At 38.1% G+C, this 19985-nt stretch overlaps 1 protein-coding gene across 1 annotated transcript; it reads left to right on the top strand.

Annotated features, from left to right (window-relative positions):
- The first annotated feature begins 2011 nt into the window (after nt 1–2011).
- Nucleotides 2012–2965, top strand: LOC124091246 (olfactory receptor 52R1). Its single transcript, XM_046442214.1, has one exon. The coding sequence runs from the start codon at nt 2021–2023 to the stop codon at nt 2963–2965; it is 945 nt and encodes a 314-aa protein (XP_046298170.1). The 5' UTR covers nt 2012–2020.
- The last annotated feature ends 17020 nt before the right edge of the window (nt 2966–19985 follow it).

Genomic DNA, 19985 nt, shown 5'->3' on the forward strand with positions numbered 1-19985 from the left:
CTCACTATGTAGCAATGGCAGCAGTGTCCACCACTAGGAGCCCTGACAATAGAACCATGAGCCCTGACAGTAATTTGGTATTTCATGGGAAAATGATCTAATGACTCTCAACTCTATTTTATCATTGTAAAATGAGGATGCAGAGGTTTTATTTTAATTAGAAATAATAAATATTTAAGAACCTGCAGTGCTGTGTCTCAAAAAATAACAACCCATTCCACAGCTGATCAAAGACAGTGAGAAAGTGGACCTTTAGGTGATACTTTTTCTAGGATCTGGTGAAGGAATGAGGATGGTATAAGTATGATTTTCCAATTCACTTAGCCTCAGTGACTATGTCCCCACAATGCGAGAGTGAAATGCAGGTGGCAAAAAGCAGGTCTGGAGGAAAAAGAAAAAGAAAAAAATATCTCTGACTCCAACAGAAAATCTAATGCTGGGAAGATAGGTCAGGCAAAAGAAAATAAAAGTGAGGTTCTAGGCTCTAGACAATGTGTATATATGAATTGTCACCATGCTCTAAAGAACATCTGTCTCGAGCTAACCTACAGCCTTTTTCAAGACAGGATAGTATAGTTTCTGGTATAGAGCAAAACTTATAAAGCCTGATCCCCATTTCTCTCATACTATTATAATCTAGGAAATATTTAAAAGAGGCTTGGCCTAACTATGATATTAAAGAAACAGTTGTGGGAAACAATTCAGTTTAGGGAAATGAAATTTTGTTAGTTCCCACAGATGATGTATTAAAGGGGTTTGGAAATGGTATTCTTCTTTCATCAGTATTTCTATTTTGAATAGAGTAACAACTAAGTCTTTCAAATCAAGGCATAAAACACTAAGATTAAGAAGTGAAAAGGTATTGGGAATGAAAAAAGTCACCTCTGTCCTTATGGATTGCATCCAACATAGGGATCAAATGGTAGAGACAATGCACATAAGGCAAGGGCAGACAGAGTATGGTACAAATAGTGTGCTCACTGGCAGCAGGCCACCTCCATTTGATGAAAGGACATAACTGTCTTATACTCAAAGTAGAGGCAAGATGGCTCTATCTTGATATTGCTATGATATTGTTAATCAGGTAATAATTTTTTTCAACTGAATAATGGCATTTGTTATTTCCTTCAGCAAGAGTTTATGAAACTCCTAATCTGTTCTGAGCACAGAGGTCCTAGCTACTACAGAATTCAAGGTTGACCTCATGGAAAATGTATGATCTAGGATAGCCCTTAGAAAATAACAGCCTGCACAAACCCGGGTTCCAGCCTGTTTCCATACATAAAGTTTTATTTGAATACAGCCACACATATGAATATGTAATGATTATGGAGGCTTTTGCATTACAACAGCTAAATTAACTGGTTTCAATAGACACTATATAGCCTAGAATCCCTAAAAAATTATATTCTGAACTTTTACAGAAGTTTTCCAACTTTAAATCTAGAAAGTGACATAGACTAAAGACACTACATGTAATTGCATGTGTACAATTTGTCCATCATTTATCTTCAATCTCAAATCCTTATGAATTGTCTTTGAGTCCAAGTTCAATTAACATCATTATGTAAATTCCTATGGTCCTTTAAGCCAGGCTGACTTCTGACCCTGAAATGGAACTTAAGAGATTCAACAGAGGGATAAAAAAGGACATATGGGAAAGGCTGAGTGATCAGTTAGTTGTAAAGAATACAAGTGCAAAAATTATCATGACATTATCTATCATTATAATTTTCATTTAGCAGATTCTACATTTAAGAAAGTATTGATTATTCAAGAAATAATTATACTTTCAGCTACTATGTCCTAAACTCACTTTAAATAATGAATAGCATCATTTTACATTACAAAATTTTATTTCTTGTAAGAGTTGAAATTATTCCAGGTATTAGGGAGCCTACCTGCCCTATTGACGAATTGTGGAATCAAAAGACCAATAAATAATAATAATTGCTTTGATTATTATCATCTGCAGAGAATAAATAACTTTTGCACCAGAGAAAATATTATCCATCCCCTGATGTTGGCTTCAGGGAACGGCTCTTCTCATCCCGTGTCCTTCATCCTGCTTGGAATCCCAGGACTGGAGAGTTCCCACTTTTGGATTGCCTTCCCATTCTGTATCATGTATGTCGTGGCTGTAGCTGGCAATATCATCATCCTACATGTAATCAGGACCGACCACACCCTGCACCAGCCCATGTACCTCTTCCTGGCCATGCTGGCTCTCACCGACCTGGTCCTCTCCTCCTCCACACAGCCTAAAATGCTGGCCATACTCTGGTTCCATGCTCATGAGATTGAATATCATGCCTGCCTCATCCAGGTGTTCTTCATCCATGCCTTTTCTTCTGTGGAGTCTGGGGTGCTCATGGCTATGGCCTTGGACCGCTATGTGGCCATCTGCTTCCCACTGAGGCACTCTAGTATCCTCACCACATCTGTGGTGATCAAACTGGGGTCAGTTGTGATGGTGAGAGGGCTGCTGTGGGTGAGCCCCTTCTGCTTCATGATCTCCAGGATGCCTTTCTGCCCCAACAAGGTCATTCCACAGTCCTACTGTGAGCATATGGCTTTGCTGAAGTTGGTGTGCACTGATACCAGAGTCAATCGTGGGTATGGGCTCTTTGTGGCCTTCTCTGTGGTTGGTTTTGATATCATTGTCATTGGCATATCCTATGTGATGATTTTGAGAGCTGTTCTTCAGTTGCCCTCAGGCGAAGCCCGTCTCAAGGCTTTTGGTACCTGTGCTTCTCACATCTGTGTTATTCTTGCCTTATATGTTCCAGCCCTTTTTACCTTCCTCACCCACCGGTTTGGCCATCAAGTGCCCCATTTAGTACACATCATATTTGCTAATGTCTATCTTCTGGTACCTCCCATGCTCAACCCCATCATCTATGGAGTAAGAACCAAACAAATTAGGGACAGAGTTGTCAGAGGGTGCTGTGGAAAAGAGCCCTGAGCCGAGGATCACAATGTCCTCATACTCTCAGCTGCCCCATTGATCTGGGGACATAATGATTAAACTTTAACAGGCCATTATGCATAATCACAAAGTCGTCTCCTGGACAGCCAACCCAGAAGTTAGCAATCCTCCTGAAGAAATAGGCACAAGTCTCAGGATATCCAAAACTTGAGATCTGAGTGATTTGATGGATAATGAAAATTTAGTTGACCTAAGTTTACCATTGCAAGAAAACTGTTTCATGTATTAAATCAGTGGATACTTCAAAGAATGTTATCTACTTATTATTAAGGCAAAAACATTATTTTACATGATTGATAGAAGGATAAGTGCTGATGTTGAAGACCCTGGCTACTCCTATGGTATATTCCGAGGCCAGAAATTCTGAGATCAGAGGGGGGATGAAAGAAACAGAGGTCAATGCCTGATTTTTCAGAGGATGGCCCTTTCCTGAAACCCACCCCAAACCAGATGAAGCTAGAGTCTCAAGTCTTCAGTTTCCAGTTCTCAGTATATCTATCTTAAGTGTCCACCATCATAGAATTCTCCAGAGTTGGAATTCTCTAATTTCTGGAAGTCTAAATGGCAGCCCTAATATTTCCTACAGGTTCTCATCACTGAAGGTTGGCACAGGCAAGCAAATGTGATAATCTAATTATATTTTTTAGATAAGGATACAGAAATCAAGGAATTTAAGCAATGTCCTTGGCCTCACTTCTGAGATAGAACATAGAGGAGAGCCAGAAATGGAAAAAATAAACAAACAAATAAAAAACCAAGTTCCTAGGCAGAAACTGGCTCTTCCTGAGAAATCATCTAGAAGTCTTAGTGAGATATAAGTAAAGGGCTATGGATTGCTTATCTCTGAGAAGAAATCCACGTTGTAATTCATACTAGTGATGCTCCTAGAGGTGTGCAAAATTATGCCTTAGGAAGAAATTTAAATTTACACTTTATTTATACCAATGTTTGTGTCCTGAGTGTGCCAGTACTATTTGAAACTTAATGCTTTGATAAGAAGATCAAGGGCTCAGGGACAGGATACCTCCTCAACAGATATTTTCATTTTAATTGTCTTTTGACTGAAGTGGAAAGGGGTCAGTGGATATTGTAAACTAGACTTTCAGCAACAGTTTTCTTACTACCAAAAACATAGTACCTGCAACAGGCTGCTCTGGGAAAGATGGTATAAAGGGAAGTTCTACCAAAGGAAGAATAATTTTTTTTTTTTTTTTTTTTTAATTTTTTATTGTGGGTTGTTCAAAACATTACAAATTTCTTGACATATCACATTCCACACTTTGATTCTAGTGGGTTATGAACTCCCACCTTCACCCCATACACAGATTGCAGATTCACATCAGTTACACATCCATTGATTTACAAATTGCCATACTAGTGTCTGTTGTGCTCCGCTGCCTTTCCCATCATCCACCCTCCCCCCTCCCCACCTCTCCCCTCCCCTCCCCTCCTCTCTCTCTACCCCCTCCACTGTATAACCCTGAGGGTCTCCTTCCATTACCGTGCAATTTACCTTCTCTCTCCCTTTCCCTCCCACCTCTCATCCCTGTTAAATGTTAATCTTCTTCTCCTGTTCTTCGTCCCTACTCTGTTCTTAGTTACTTTCCTTATATCAAAGAAGACATTTGGCATTTGTTTTTTAGGGATTGGCTAGCTTCACTTAGCATAATCTGCTCTAATGCCATCCATTTCCCTGTAAATTCTATGATTTTGTCATTTTTTAATGCAGAGTAATACTCCATTGTGTATAAATGCCACATTTTTTTTATCCATTCGTCTATTGAAGGGCATCTAGGTTGGTTCCACAGTCTTGCTATTGTGAACTGTGCTGCTATGAACATCGATGTAGCAGTGTCCCTGTAGCATGCTCTTTTTAGGTCTTTAGGGAATAGACCAAGAAGGGGAATAGCTGGGTCACATGGTGGCTCCATTCCCAGCTTTCCAAGAAATCTCCATACTGCTTTCCAAATTGGCTGCACCAATCTGCAGTCCCACCAGCAATGTACAAGTGTACCCTTTTCCCCACATCCTCGCCAGCACTTGTTGTTGTTTGACTTCCTAATGGCTGCCAATCTTACTGGAGTGAGATGGTATCTTAGGGTGGTTTTGATTTGCATTTCTCTGACAGCTAGAGATGTTGAGCATTTTTTCATGTACTTGTTGATTGACTGTATGTCCTCCTCTGAGAAGTGTCTGTTCAGGTCCTTGGCCCATTTGTTGATTGGGTTGTTTGTTCTCTTATTGTCTAATTTTTTGAGTTCTTTGTATACTCTGGATATTAGGGCTCTATCTGAAGTGTGAGGAGTAAAGATTTGTTCCCAGGATGTAGGCTCCCTATTTACCTCTCTTATTGTTTCTTTTGCTGAGAAAAAACTTCTTAGTTTGAGTAAGTCCCATTTGTTGATTCTAGTTATTAACTTTTGTGCTATGGGTGTCCTATTGAGGAATTTGGAGCCCGACCCCACCGACTGTAGATCGTAGCCAACTTTTTCTTCTATCAGACGGCGCGTCTCTGATTTGATATCAAGTTCCTTGATCCATTTTGAATTCACTTTTGTGCATGGCGAGAGAAAGGGATTCAGTTTCATTTTGTTGCATATGGATTTCCAGTTTTCCCAGCACCATTTGTTGAAGATGCTATCCTTCCTCCATTGCATGCTTTTAGCCCCTTTATCAAATATAAGATAGTTGTAGTTTTGTGGATTGGTTTCTGTGTCCTCTATTCTGTACCATTGGTCCACACGCCTGTTTTGGTACCAGTACCATGCTGTTTTTGTTACTATTGCTCTGTAGTATAGTTTGAAGTCTGGTATCGCTATACCGCCTGATTCACACTTCTTGCTTAGCATTGTTTTTGCTATTCTGGGTCTTTTATTTTTCCATATGAATTTCATGATTGCTTTCTCTATTTCTACAAGAAATGCCATTGGGATTTTGATTGGCATTGCATTAAACCTATAGAGAACTTTTGGTAATATCGCCATTTTGATGATGTTAGTTCTGCCTATCCATGAACAGGGTATATTTTTCCATCTTCTAAGATCTTCTTCTATTTCTCTCTTTAGGGTTCTGTAGTTTTCATTGTATAAGTCTTTCACCTCTTTTGTTAGGTTGATTCCCAAGTATTTTATTTTTTTTGAAGATATTTTGAATGGAGTGGTTGTCCTCATTTCCATTTCAGAGGATTTGTCGCTGATATACAGGAATGCCTTTGATTTATGCGTGTTGATTTTAAATCCTGCCACTTTGCTGAATTCATTTATTAGCTCTAATAGTTTCTTTGTAGAGCCTTTTGGGTCTGCTAGATATAGAATCATATCATCTGCAAATAGTGATAATTTAATTTCTTCTTTTCCTATTTTTATGCCTTTAATTTCTTTCGTCTGTCTAATTGCTCTGGCCAGTGTTTCGAGAACTATGTTGAAGAGAAGTGGAGAGAGAGGGCATCCCTGTCTTGTTCCAGATTTTAGAGGGAATGCCTTCAGTTTTTCTCCATTCAGAATAATGCTAGCCTGAGGCTTAGCATAGATTGCTTTTACAATATTGAGGTATGTTCCTGTTATCCCTAGTTTTTCTAGAGTTTTGAACATAAAGGGATGCTGTACTTTGTCAAATGCTTTTTCCGCATCTATCGAGATGATCATATGGTTCTTATTTTTAAGTCTATTGATGTGGTGAATAACATTTATTGATTTCCGTATATTGAACCAGCCTTGCATCCCAGGGATGAATCCTACTTGATCATGGTGTACAATTTTTTTGATATGTTTTTGTATCCGATTCGCCAGAATTTTATTGAGGATTTTTGCATCTAGGTTCATTAGAGATATTGGTCTGTAGTTTTCTTTCTTTGAAGTGTCTTTGTCTGGTTTAGGTATCAGGGTGATGTTGGCCTCATAGAATGAATTTGGAAGTTCTCCCTCCTTTTCTATTTCCTGAAGTAGCTTGAAAAGTATTGGTATTAGTTCTTCTTTAAAGGTTTTGTAAAATTCTGCTGTATACCCATCGGGACCTGGGCTTTTCTTAGTTGGTAGTCTTTTGATGGTTTCTTCTATCTCCTCAATTGATATTGGTCTGTTTAGGTTTTCTATATCCTCCTGACTCAATCTGGGCAGATCATATGACTTAAGAAATTTATCTATGCCTTCACTATCTTCTAATTTATTGGAGTATAAGGATTCAAAATAGTTTTTGATTATCTTCTGTATTTCTGAAGTGTCTGTTGTGATATTGCCTTTTTCATCCCGTATGCTAGTAATTTGAGTTCTCTCTCTTCTTCTCTTCACTAGCATCGCTAAGGGTCTGTCGATTTTGTTTATTTTTTCAAAGAACCAACTTTTAGTTTTGTCAATTTTTTCAATTGTTTCTTTTGTTTCGATTTCATTAATTTCAGCTCTGATTTTAATTATTTCTTGCCTTCTACTTCTTTTGCTGTTGTTTTGCTCTTCTTTTTCAAGGATTTTGAGATGAAGTATGAGATCATTTATTTGTTGGTTTTTTCTTTTTTTAAGGAATGAACTCCAAGCAATGAATTTTCCTCTTAGAACTGCTTTCAATGTGTCCCATAGATTCCGATATGTTGTGTCTGTGTTTTCATTTATCTCTAAGAATTTTTTAATTTCCTCCTTGATGTCTTCTATAACCCATTGATCATTCAGTAACCTATTGTTCATTCTCCAATTGATGTATGCTTTTTCCTTCCTTCTTTTATCGTTGATTTTCAGTTTCATTCCATTATGATCATATGGACTTCGGAAACAAGCAGGCGTGTCCATACTCATATCAAATAAAATAGATTTCAAGCCAAAGTTAATCAAAAGAGATAAAGAGGGACACTACATACTGCTTAAGGGAACCATACACCAACAAGACATAACAATCATAAATATTTATGCCCCAAACAATGGTGCAGCTATGTTCGTCAAACAAACTCTTCTCAAGTTCAAGAGTCTAATAGACCACCACACCATAATCATGGGAGACTTCAACACACCTCTCTCGCCACTGGACAGATCTTCCAAACAAAAGTTGAATAAGGAAACTATAGAACTCAATAACACTATTAATAACCTAGACCTAATTGACATATATAGAGTATACCACCCAACATCAAGCAGTTACACTTTTTTCTCAGCAGCACATGGATCCTTCTCAAAAATAGATCATATATTATGTCACAGGGCAACTCTTAGACAATATAAAGGAGTAGAGATATTACCATGCATCTTATCTGATCATAATGGAAGAATAATTTTTCTCTGGAACAAAATATAGATGTCTAAAATGCAGTGATATAGGCTCCAGATGAAATGGGATGATGACTTGAATTACCAATAGAACTTTTTTTGGACTTTTTTGGTGCGTTATAATTGTACGTAATAGTGGGATTTATTGTGCCATATTTATAGATGCACATAACATAATTTGATTAATCTTATCTCCAGTACCTTCCCTTTTCCTCTCTCAATCTTCTTGTTCTTCCTATTGATCTTCATTCTGTTGTTGCTGTTGTCATACCACATTATATGCATACATATGATATACATGTACATGTATATATGATCATGGTCATACCTGGAGATACCATAATTCAGTAGATTTCATTTCCCATTACTTCCCCATGTCCTCCACTCCTTCCTCTCTCTCAATCCTCTTCCTTTACTTTATTGGGCTTCATTATATTTTTGTGAAATCCAGTTTTATTTCTCTCCCTCTCTCTTGCTCATTCTCTCCCCCGCCCCCTAACTTCCACATGTGAGGGAAAATATTTGACCTTTGACTTTCTAAGTTTGTTCTAAGTTTGTCTTATTTTACTTAGCATAATGCTCTCTAATTCATCAGTTTGCCAGCAAATGACAATTTCATTATTTTTTATAATAGAGTAAAACTCCATTGTATATATAAACCACATATTTTAATCTATTCATCTGTTGATGAGCCCCTAGGCTTGTTCCATAACTTGGTTATCAACATAACAAAGATTTGGTTCTTTGAAAAAATAAACAAGATTGATTTTGTTAGCCGAACTGACCAAAAGAAAGAAAAATACCCAAATCAACAAAATTAGAGATAAAAAAGAAGATATTACCATAGCATTTCTAAAACCCACAAGATCACTAGGAGCTGTTTTGTAAACTTATAATCCAATAAATTTTAAAATCTAGAAGATATGACATATTTCTAGACCATATGACCCTCCCAATTGAACTAAGAGCATATAGAAAACCTAAACAGATCAGTAACAGACTGAAACAGTAATAAAACACCTTCCAAAAATGAAAAACCAAGGACCAGATGGATTCTTAGCTGAGTTATACCAAACTTTTAAAGAGGAAATAATGTCAATCTTTTCAAACTTTTACATAAAATGTAAATGGAAGGAACACTCCCACATTCATTCTATGAAGCCAGAAGCACCCTGATACCAAAACCACATAAAGAAACACATTAAAGAAAGAAAACTACAGAACAATATCCTGATGAACATAGATATAAAAATCTTAAATACAGAATTAACAATCTGCAATCAATTTTCACATTAAGATGACTGAATACCATGATCAAGTTGGATTCATCTCAGGAATGCAAAGTTGGCTCAACATATAAAAGCCAATAAATGAAATTCAACATATAAAATGAAATCAAAGACAAAAATCATATAATCATCTTGATAGATGCAGAAAAAGCCCTTAACAAAATCCAACATTCATTCTCTTTAAAAACACTAAAAAAAACTAGAAAGAAAAGGAACTTACCTCAATATCATAAAGTCTAATATGGCAATTCTAAAGCCAACATCATGAATACAGATAATCTGAAAGCATTTTCTGTAAAATCAGAAATGAATCCAGGATGTTCACTCTCAACATTCCTATTCAATATAGTTCTTAAAACTCTAGCCAGAGTGATCATGCAAGAAAAGAAAATTAAAGGGATATAAATAGGAAATAAAGAAGTCAAATCTTTTCTCTTTTTTTTGTGGTGCTGGGGATTAAACCCAGGGCCTTGTGCATGTGAGGCAAGCACTCCACCAAAAATAAAAAAAATTAAAAAATAAAAATAAGTACATGTATAAAGACATAAATTGGCATGAACATACTTTATATACAGAGATACAAAAAAATTGTGCTCTATATGTGTAATAAGAATTATAATGCATTCCACTGTTGTGTATTTAAAAAAAAGGAAGTCAAATCATGTCTGTTTACAGATGGCATGACCCTATACACAGAAGATGCAAGAGAATTTATTAATGAAACTAATTTTATTAAATCCACATGGAGGACTATTAATTATGTCACATATTCCATAACTTCAATGAACATTTCTATGTATTGTTTTCCATCAACAGTAATATTTTCCTTCTTTTTTGTTTGTTTCTCAACTCACTGAGGTTTTTTGAGGGAAACCATCAAATTATTCTTTTTGGTGTAGGTTTAACAGTTCAATGGTAGCCTGGAATAGGGTAAATGTGTAAGCAGGAAAAGTTTATTTGTTAAATGACAAATTTTACTTGAATGATAAATAGTGTGTTCTAAAGAGGTCTTGTGTAGGATTTTAAAATATAACTATCCATTTTATAGATTCTCTGTGGACATTCACTTTCACCAGCCTATACATAAGTACATAAATCTAAACAGCATTGCTGGTTTATTTACCTACTAGTCCTGCCATGCTTCAAGCAGCAGCTACTGAGGAAACTGGCCCTGAAACATCATCCTTTTCCCCAAAGTTCCCAGAAGTTAGGCCTAGGATTGCCCGTGGTGTAGCCAAGGAGTGAGCAGAGAGCTATAGAGTTAGGTCACCTGGGGTCTAGTCCTAGTTCAGGTCTTTTGTTCAGTACCAATACCTTAGTCATCATTTCCTCACCTCTCAGAGTGAAACCATAATCGTTGCCTTCTTCCCCTCAAACAGAAAGTATGCTACAGTTTGGATCTTGAATATCCTCCAAAGACCCATGTGTTGAAGCTTGGGTCCCCAACTTGTGACACTATTAGGAGGTAGTAGAACCTTTAGGAGGTAGACCTAGTGGAAGGTCAGTAGGAGCTTACCCTTGAAGAAAATAATGGAACCACCCCATTCCTCCCTCTCTGCTTTCTCATAGCCTTGAAGTAAATAGGTCTCCACCATGCACTCCTGCAATGATGCAGGGTGCTGTCACAGGCCAAAAACAACAGAACCAAGCAACCACGTAGTGAAACCTCTGAATCTTCGGGCCAAAATAAACCTTTCCCCTTTTACACTGATTATCTCGAATATTTCATCAAAGAAATGGAAAGCTGACTAGAACAAAGCATTTATGTATACATAAGGAGTCTATCTACTTATGAATTCCCCCACTTGAGGGCAGTGACTTAATGACAATTATTCAGAAATACCTATAATGCTTTACTCAAAAGCTGGAATATTTTACTGATTAGGAAGAAAGTATCAAGTCCTCATGCTGAGCATGGGAAAGAGAGAGCCTAGTATTGAAATCAGAGCTTACAATTCAGTCATGAAAGAGAGACCTTAAAAAAAATAAATAGGGGCTGGGGTTGTAGCTCAGTGGTAGAGTGCTCTGGGTTCGATCCTCAGCACCACATAAAAAATAAATAGATAAAGATATTTTTTTAAAAACTAAATAGAGCTTTAAAAAATAAATTAATAAATAAATAGGAAGTATGTGTTCCAAGTAATACAATGACTTTGAAATTAGGGTGAAATGAATTTAACGTAGAAATGTGTTAAAATGATCTGAGAATCAGAAGACATCACTAGAAAGGTAATAAGTTTTCTGTGTCCCAAATGAGTAGTTTGAATTCATCAAATGAATGAAAATGGAAAGGAAATTCGAGGCAGAGGAATTAACCATCTGTAGACATGAACCAAGAGAGATCAAGACAAAGGAAGTGGCTGCAGAGACAAATAAGGCTGTGGAGCAAAACACAGGTTCTGTCTTTCTGAAGAGCTTAGGTTTCAGCTTACAGGACAGAGGTTACTCATTGCATGTTTTGACTAAAGAATCCTCAGCAAATTCTGAGTGGGGATTTGTTCTTTTGGAATGCTTAGGGAAAAGTTGAGTTCCAAGAGAAAAAAAAAAAAAAACCCTGAACATGCCTCAGATCAAGGAACCAAATCACAGCATCAGTTTTTAGGATGCTATAAGGAATCAAATGAGCATCAGGAGAACAGGCAAGATTCTGACAGCACCTGTTTCTCCCTCCGTCTCATCTTGTTTTTGTTTTTGTTGTTGTTTTGGTGGATAGAGGAGTATCGGGGATTGAACTCAAGGGCACAACTGAGACACACTCCCGGCCCTATTTTGTATTTTACTTAGGGACAGGGTCCCACTGAGTTGCTTAGCACCTCACTTTTGCTGAGGCTGGCTTTGAACTCGCGAACCTCCTGCCTCAACCTCCTGAGCCACTGGAATTACAGATGTGTGCCACCGCACCTAGCCCTCCTCTTTTTGATTTTTCCAATTTCATTTAATTTCATGTTTATAAAAGGTAAGAGTGTTCATAACTGCACACAGGCCTAATGTAAAAGTAATTTATTTCTTTATACATAATTTATTTTTTAAATTCTTGTTAGTAATGACACAACACCAGGATTACACCCTGACATTATCACATGTGACTCATTTCTGTCGAAGATTCATGGTTTGAAATTTTTATTCTTCATTCATAAATCTGAGCCTGTGATTTATTAGGTGAAATTAGATATATCCCAACATTTTTAGGTTCAATTTAGAAAAAAAAATTTTTATTGGCATATGATAAGTGGTTTCTTGTTTAGATCATTTTATAATCACTTTATATTTATAGTTTCCAGCCCTCCTAAAATGTGCTTATTACTTGGTTAATCTCTGTAAAGCGTATTTATCTCCCTGAAATACTAGTGCACCATCATCTTCTGATGCCAGCACTAGGGATTAAGCACCCTGTACCTCCCTACACACACACACACACACACACACACTCACACTTGCCTGTGTGTCTTTCCATTGTAGGAGGATTCCCAATTCTGGGTCTGTTTTCCAATCTTTATAGATATGCCATGACTGTTGAGAGAAATATTGCCGTTTTCTATGTGGCCTGCACTAACTACTTCTGTGAACCTATGCAATTCTTCCTGTGCCTTCTAGTTTACATGGGGGAGGTGTTCTCAGGTCCATTTCATCTAAGACATTATCCATTTGATTGGTTCTAAGCCTATAAAATTGAACACTATACCTGCCTCGATCATTCTAGGATTGCTTCATCCATGGTTTGTCTTCTGCTAGTCACAGGTGGTCAATAGAGGCAGCCATCTACCTTCTACCCCACCATATCATTTCGTTCCAATTATTGGAATGAAGAAGAGTGATGGCAATAAAGTGTTCTGTGAATGAACCCCTTTTTATGTTCTGTTTCAACCAGGGCATCCCCTCGACTTCCACTGGTGCATGCGCACACCAAATCATACCTATGGTCTCCTGTAGTCTTCCCATGGTTGGATTACAATAGCTATCAATACAATTACAATAGCTATCAATACAATTATAATAGCTATCAATATCTATCATTAGTTAGTGCAGGCAGTGCTGTAGCTATCTTCTGGAAAACTTCTGCCCACTGTATTTAGCACACATGTCTGTACATTTGTGTCATCCTGTCCCAGTGTATCTTGAGGCTCTGTTTTTTATTCTCCCAGTGCTTTATCTGCCCTAAGCTCAAAGTGGTTTCTGTCACTCTGCTTAAAGTCTGCCTACTGGTGCCTTCTATGTCCAAAACCATGTCTTTAATCTTTATCTTTGGAGTGAAGTTTAAGCATACCCAGGAAACCATGGTAGAGAAATGTTGTGGGAAATTTTTCCTATAATAGAAGCATCTACTTGGTTTTCCTCATTCTTGTCAGTCAAGGGCCAAAGAAGTATACATAACCATATTCCTCAAATTCATCAAAATCATTATCTATCATCAAATTTCATCTAAGAAAAAAATTTTATAAGCATATCTAAGTGAGGAAATACTCAATATGCTCTTGAAGAGCAAGGATTCAGGAATCTTTGTCATGAAAAATATAATGGTTCACCGTTAGATTTAAAATATTTAATCTATCATGATTTTACATAGACTTAGAACTGTTCTTAGGTCAACTGACAGAATAATTGCATGCTAGAATATTTTTACTGCACAAGTGGGCAAAGCTACAAAATACTATCAATTACAAGCAAAGAACACTCTCATGACCTCACATTAATAACCAAAAAGTAGGTGCCAAAAAAACAATGTTCTTAGTATAATATCTGACTTTTGTCTCTGCATATGGCTTTTAAGTCCTTATCTGGGTATAAAAGTCTCACTACTTTCCAAGTGTAAGCCATGCTCTGACAACTGCAATTTTTGCCATCCCCTTATCTCACACTCTTCCCAAATGTCCAGTTCCTGTGCTCTTGGGGAGAATAAACTACTCAGTTTTCAGAGCCCATTTCAAAATAGGAGAAAAGCAATTTAGTAATGATGCAATGAAAAGTAACTTGAGAGAAAGATGGTGGGGCTAATGAAAAATGAAGCAAATTATAGCCCAAGGTCTATGTGTTAATTTACCTTCCCTATCTGTGATCAAGAATTTTTTAGATTTATAAAATATCTAAGAATAAATCCCAAGTGGATAGGGGGCCATTTTCATCCAGTATGAATAGATTAGATTTGGACTAATTTTCCCAGGGATGCTGCAAAGACACAGATTTAGGAAGATAGGTTGCTTTGAGTAATGATTTAATTAAAATGAAAATATAACATATTTTGCAATAAATGTCACTCTATATATTAATGTTTCTATGCTCATTAGCAACCACACATTGTAGGGTATCAAAGAACAATCAAATTGCATTTCTTTAAGCCATTAAGTAGTGCCTCAAAACAACAGGAACATTTTATCTCTCAGTTTCTTTAAGTCAGGAGTCTAGTACAGCACAGCTTAATCCTCAAAATAAGGCTGGTATCTTACTTCAGCCTTAGCTGAAGAAGGATTTGAAAGTAAGAACAAAGGTCAGTTTTGATCAGAAAGTCAGGTCAGGAAGATGGACGCAGATTCAAAGGAATTGGAATGTTGATACTTTTAAGACACTTCCCCTAGCTCTTCCTCACTTATGGTCAAGGTCATCTGCTTCCAGGGAATTGCTCCTCCCAGCTAGGAGTTGTTAATGAGTATCCCCTGGGTAGCTACATTCCCACCCTTGACTCCACCTTTTGGGCAAGGTGAGAGGAGGTGGCATGAAAACAAAGGAAATCTAAGATCTATAAAAGGGGCAAGCCACCCCCACTCCCTGGGGCACCAGCTCTGGACCCCCTCCTCTCTGGAGGAGTTTCTCTCCCTCTCTCCCTCCCTTCCTCCATCTCCTTTAAATAAAACTTTTTGCTCTTGCCTTGGTATTTTCTGGGTGTTCAGTCTTCAACACCAAGAAATAGGACCCGACCCTAATTTTCAAGACCAATTTCAATATGCTTCAAAATTTTCATGGTCCTGAGCAGAATCTCATGGGTACTTGTGGACTGTTGAACTGAAGGACTCAATTTCTCACTATATATGTCTGTAGAAGGCCACATTTAGCTCCTGGCTGATTGATGGCTGGAGCCTGCCCTCAGGCTTTGCTGTATGAACATGCCCAACTTGCAGCTTGTTTCACCCCAGTCAGGATGTGAAGCATGCACGTGAGAACCATCACCATCACCATATCCTATTGGTTACAAGAGAGTCACAGTTCCTATCTCATGAGAGGATTACACAGGGGCTTGAGTACAAGAAGGCAGAGATAATCAGAAACCATTTCATTATTTCCTGATCAAACCAGTATAGAAAGAATTGGGTATAAACTTTATTGAGATTATTAGATCCTTGAAAGCAAGGGTCATTACCCTTCTGATTCTTTAACAATCACTCAAAAATGCTCACAATGATTTGCTCACAGTCCATTTTTGTTATTGATATTTATCTGTGAAAATGCTCAATAGGAGGCCTATGTAGTTACAGTGGTTGAATTGAACCACTCAGGCTGTCATTAAAATTTCTAAAATAAGAAAACATGTGTATAATAATCACACAAAAATAGCTAAATGAGGATCAAATTGATATTGATACCTAAGAAACACAATAATATTTCCCCATGTGTGTCTTCTCTATAAAGGAGAAGAACAATGTTCAGGTGTGGATCTTCTCCTTTCCTGTGGACCTAGAATAGCTGGGATGTCAAGAAGTTCATAATCTGCTTGAATCAAATGTATGAAATATGATATGTCAAGAGCTTTGTAATGTTTTGAACAACTAATAATTTTTAAAAAATAAATTAAAAAAAAGAAGTCTACCTCCATTACTCAACAGCCTACATTGACAAGGGAGGTCAAATTCCTCCAGAGAAACTGATGTAACTCCATTTTTGAAAACAAATAAATAACAGCAGCTTCTACCTCAAGACCTGTCCTAAGGAAGGGGGCATGACCCTTGTCCTTGGAAAAACCCACAGAGCACTCCAAGGCACATACCCACCCTGCTGAGTTGTTTGTCTACAAAAAACTGGAGAGATCTGCAGTGCCAGGTGTCCCTGACTCAGTTAGGCTAGGTGAAGACCCATAGCAACCCCCTAGCAACCACCAACTAGCTTGAGACAGGGAAAATACCTGGGATGCCAGATAACCCCCAGTAATTTATGGTGGTTGATAACATGTTGGTAAACCATGTAGTTTAGCTCCTACTCCCCTCATGGCTTAAACCAATCAGTTCAAACGAATCCCCCTCTTGTACTAACCAATCACCCCTACCCAACTTGTTCCCGCTGTTACCACTGTTGACGGGTGTGAGTCCTTGCTTCCCCAATGTTGAAGAATAATACCAGAGAAGCACGCCGAGTCAAGGTCAGAGTGGAAAGTAGAGGCTTTATTAAGGACAGCAGAAAAGACTTCTCCCGGAGGAAGAAGGGGACCCAAGAGATGGAATCCGTGGAAGTGCGGTTGTTTCCCCTTTTTATAGTTCTTTCAGTGATGGGATGTAGGTGGGAAGGCCCGAAAGGGTGGGGCACAGGTGGGGCAAAGAAGTAATCTTCATTAACATTTCTTTGGGATGGGCTCCGGGCCTTGGGCTTTTCGCAGACTTCATTAACATTCCAAGAGTTGTTCTGCTTTTCCGGAATTCATTCTTAACATGGCCTCCATTTTGGATCTTACTTGATATTAGACCCGATTTAGGGCTCTATCTGAAGTGTGAGGAGTAAAGATTTGTTCCCAGGATGTAGGCTCTCTATTTACCTCTCTTATTGTATCTTTTGCTGATAAAAAACTTTTTAGTTTGAGTAAGTCCCATTTGTTGATTCTAGTTATTAACTTTTGTGCTATGGGTGTCCTATTGAGGAATTTGGAGCCCAACCCCACAGTATGTAGATCCTAGCCAACTTTTTCTTCTATCAGACGGCGTGTCTCTGATTTGATATCAAGCTCCTTGATCCATTTTGAATTCACTTTTGTGCATGGCGAGAGAAAGGGATTCAGTTTCATTTTGTTGCATATGGATTTCCAGTTTTCCCAGCACCATTTGTTGAAGATGCTATCCTTCCTCCATTGCATGCTTTTAGCCCCTTTGTCAAATATAAGGTAGTTTACAAAGAACTCAAAAAATTAGACAATAAGAGAACAAACAACCCAATCAACAAATGGGCCAAGGACCTGAACAGACACTTCTCAGAGGAGGACATACAATCAATCAACAAGTACATGAAAAAATGCTCACCATCTCTAGCAGTCAGAGAAATGCAAATCAAAACCACCCTAAGATACCATCTCACTCCAGTTAGATTGGCAGCCATTATGAAGTCAAACAACAAGAAGTGCTGGCGAGGATGTGGGGAAAAGGGTACACTTGTACATTGCTGGTGGGACTGCAAATTGGTGCAGCCAATTTGGAAAGCAGTATGGAGATTTCTTGGAAAGCTGGGAATGGAGCCACCATTTGACCCAGCTATTTCCCTTCTCGGTCTATTCCCTAAAGACCTAAAAAGAGCATGCTACAGGGACACTGCTACATCGATGTTCATAGCAGCACAATTCACAATAGCTAGACTGTGGAACCAACCTAGATGCCCTTCAATGGATGAATGGATAAAAAAAAAATGTGGCATTTATACACAACGGAGTATTACTCTGCATTAAAAAATGACAAAATCATAGAATTTACAGGGAAATGGATGGCATTAGAGCAGATTATGCTAAGTGAAGCTAGCCAATCCCTAAAAAACAAATGCCAAATGTCTTCTTTGATATAAGGAGAGTAACTAAGAACAGAGTAGGGTCGAAGAGCATGAGAAGAAGATTAACATTAAACAGGGATGAGAGGTGGGAGGGAAAGGGAGAGAGAAGGGAAAATGCATGGAAATGGAAGGAGACCCTCAGAGTTATACAAAAGTACATACAAGAGGAAGTGAGGGGAAGGGGAAAAATAATATAAGGGGGACAAACGAATGTCAGTAGAGGGGGCAGAGAGAGAAGAGGGGAGGGGAGGGGAGGGGAGGGGAGGGGAGGGGAGGGGGGATAGTAGAGGATAGGAAAGGCAGCAGAATACAACAGACACTAGTATGGCAATATGTAAATCAATGGATGTGTAACTGATGTGATTCTGCAATCTGTATATGGGGTAAAAATGGGAGCTCATAACCCACTTGAATCAAATTGTGAAATATGATATATCAAGAACTATGTAATGTTTTGAACAGCCAACAATAAAAAATTAAAAAAAAAAATAGACCCTATTTACCTAACTACACTGACTACCTAACTTTAAATCTGGCTTCACCTCCAGCGAATGTGCTAATCAATGTTAAGAGTTGTTGTTTGATTTTCCTGTGGTATGGAATGATTTGCTGTGTGATGTTTTGACGCATAGAGTATCCCCAAGAAAACCTATAAAATCTCACTGAACAAAGGACTACGACTCACTCCCTGGGACTGCTGTGTCAGGAATGGTTGTGAGTCCAGGCTCGAGCTTGCAATAAAAACTCTTGTGTGATTGCATAGGATTCGGCTCCTGGAGGTCTATTGGGGTCCCATGAATCTGGCATTACACTCCAAGTCCAGAAACTTGAACTTACTACTTCACTAAAATATTAAGTAACAGAACAAGTACACATGTACATGAGTATTGTCCATACACCTCAGTGTCTCCAGACAGGAGTACAATGGGGCTGAAATAATATATCACACTGTTAGGTAATAGCTAGCAATGAGCAATGAAATGCAGGCAAGGTCACAAATATTCTTTAAATTACTTTAGGATCCTTCTTTAAATGACTTCCAAAGTAAATGAGAAAGCAAGAGGTGGTAGTTAATTTGTAGAAAATAAACAAGAAGAAAAAGGAGCTAATGGGAAGACACATCAAGATAAAAGGGTTGATGGGACTAAATCTTGACAATGTCCACTGAGGTTGGTGTGAAGCTAGGGATTATGGCTAAAGGTATCTCCATTTGTCTGGTAAGGAAAATTCCTTTAATAGTGCAGGCACACTAAGGTAACTTCTGACCAGCTAATTGACCCCAGTGCCCACATTAACATGGCATTGACTTGTAGATGAAACCCCCTAAATAGGATGGCCACCATGACACTTCCCCATAGGACAAACTAAGGTCAAAAACTCCACAGCTCAAGGTGAAGGAGGAGTTGAACATCTGATTGGCAAAGAGTACAGAAGGTGATCCCCAGTTATCCTGGTAAAACATCAAATAGTAATAAAGTTGGGGACAGTATTGTCTCCTCTGTCATTCTCTGCTTGGAGATGGCCCACTCTCTCCCTTGAGAGTGCTTTTAGCTTAAGCCTCACTTTTCTTTTACTTTATTTTCACCTTACTTTCACTTCTAATAAAGTTCTCCTGCATGACTCTTAGTGTCTGACTAAATCTTCTTTCATAGGAACTCAAGGGCCTAGGTTTGGAGTTTCAGTTGCCTGCTTTCCTGTGATAAGATCAGGAACTGACTCATTTTGGGGGGGGAA

This window comes from Marmota monax, unplaced genomic scaffold (genome assembly GCF_021218885.2).
Source record: "Marmota monax isolate L192 unplaced genomic scaffold, Marmota_monax_Labrador192_F-V1.1 WCK01_AAM20220418_F8-fsc00068, whole genome shotgun sequence".
NCBI lineage: Eukaryota > Metazoa > Chordata > Mammalia > Rodentia > Sciuridae > Marmota > Marmota monax.

Excerpts from the sequence above, each read along its gene's own strand:
- LOC124091246 (XM_046442214.1), top strand. The coding sequence starts at position 2,021 with ATGTTGGCTTCAGGGAACGGCTCTTCTCATCCCGTGTCCTTCATCCTG.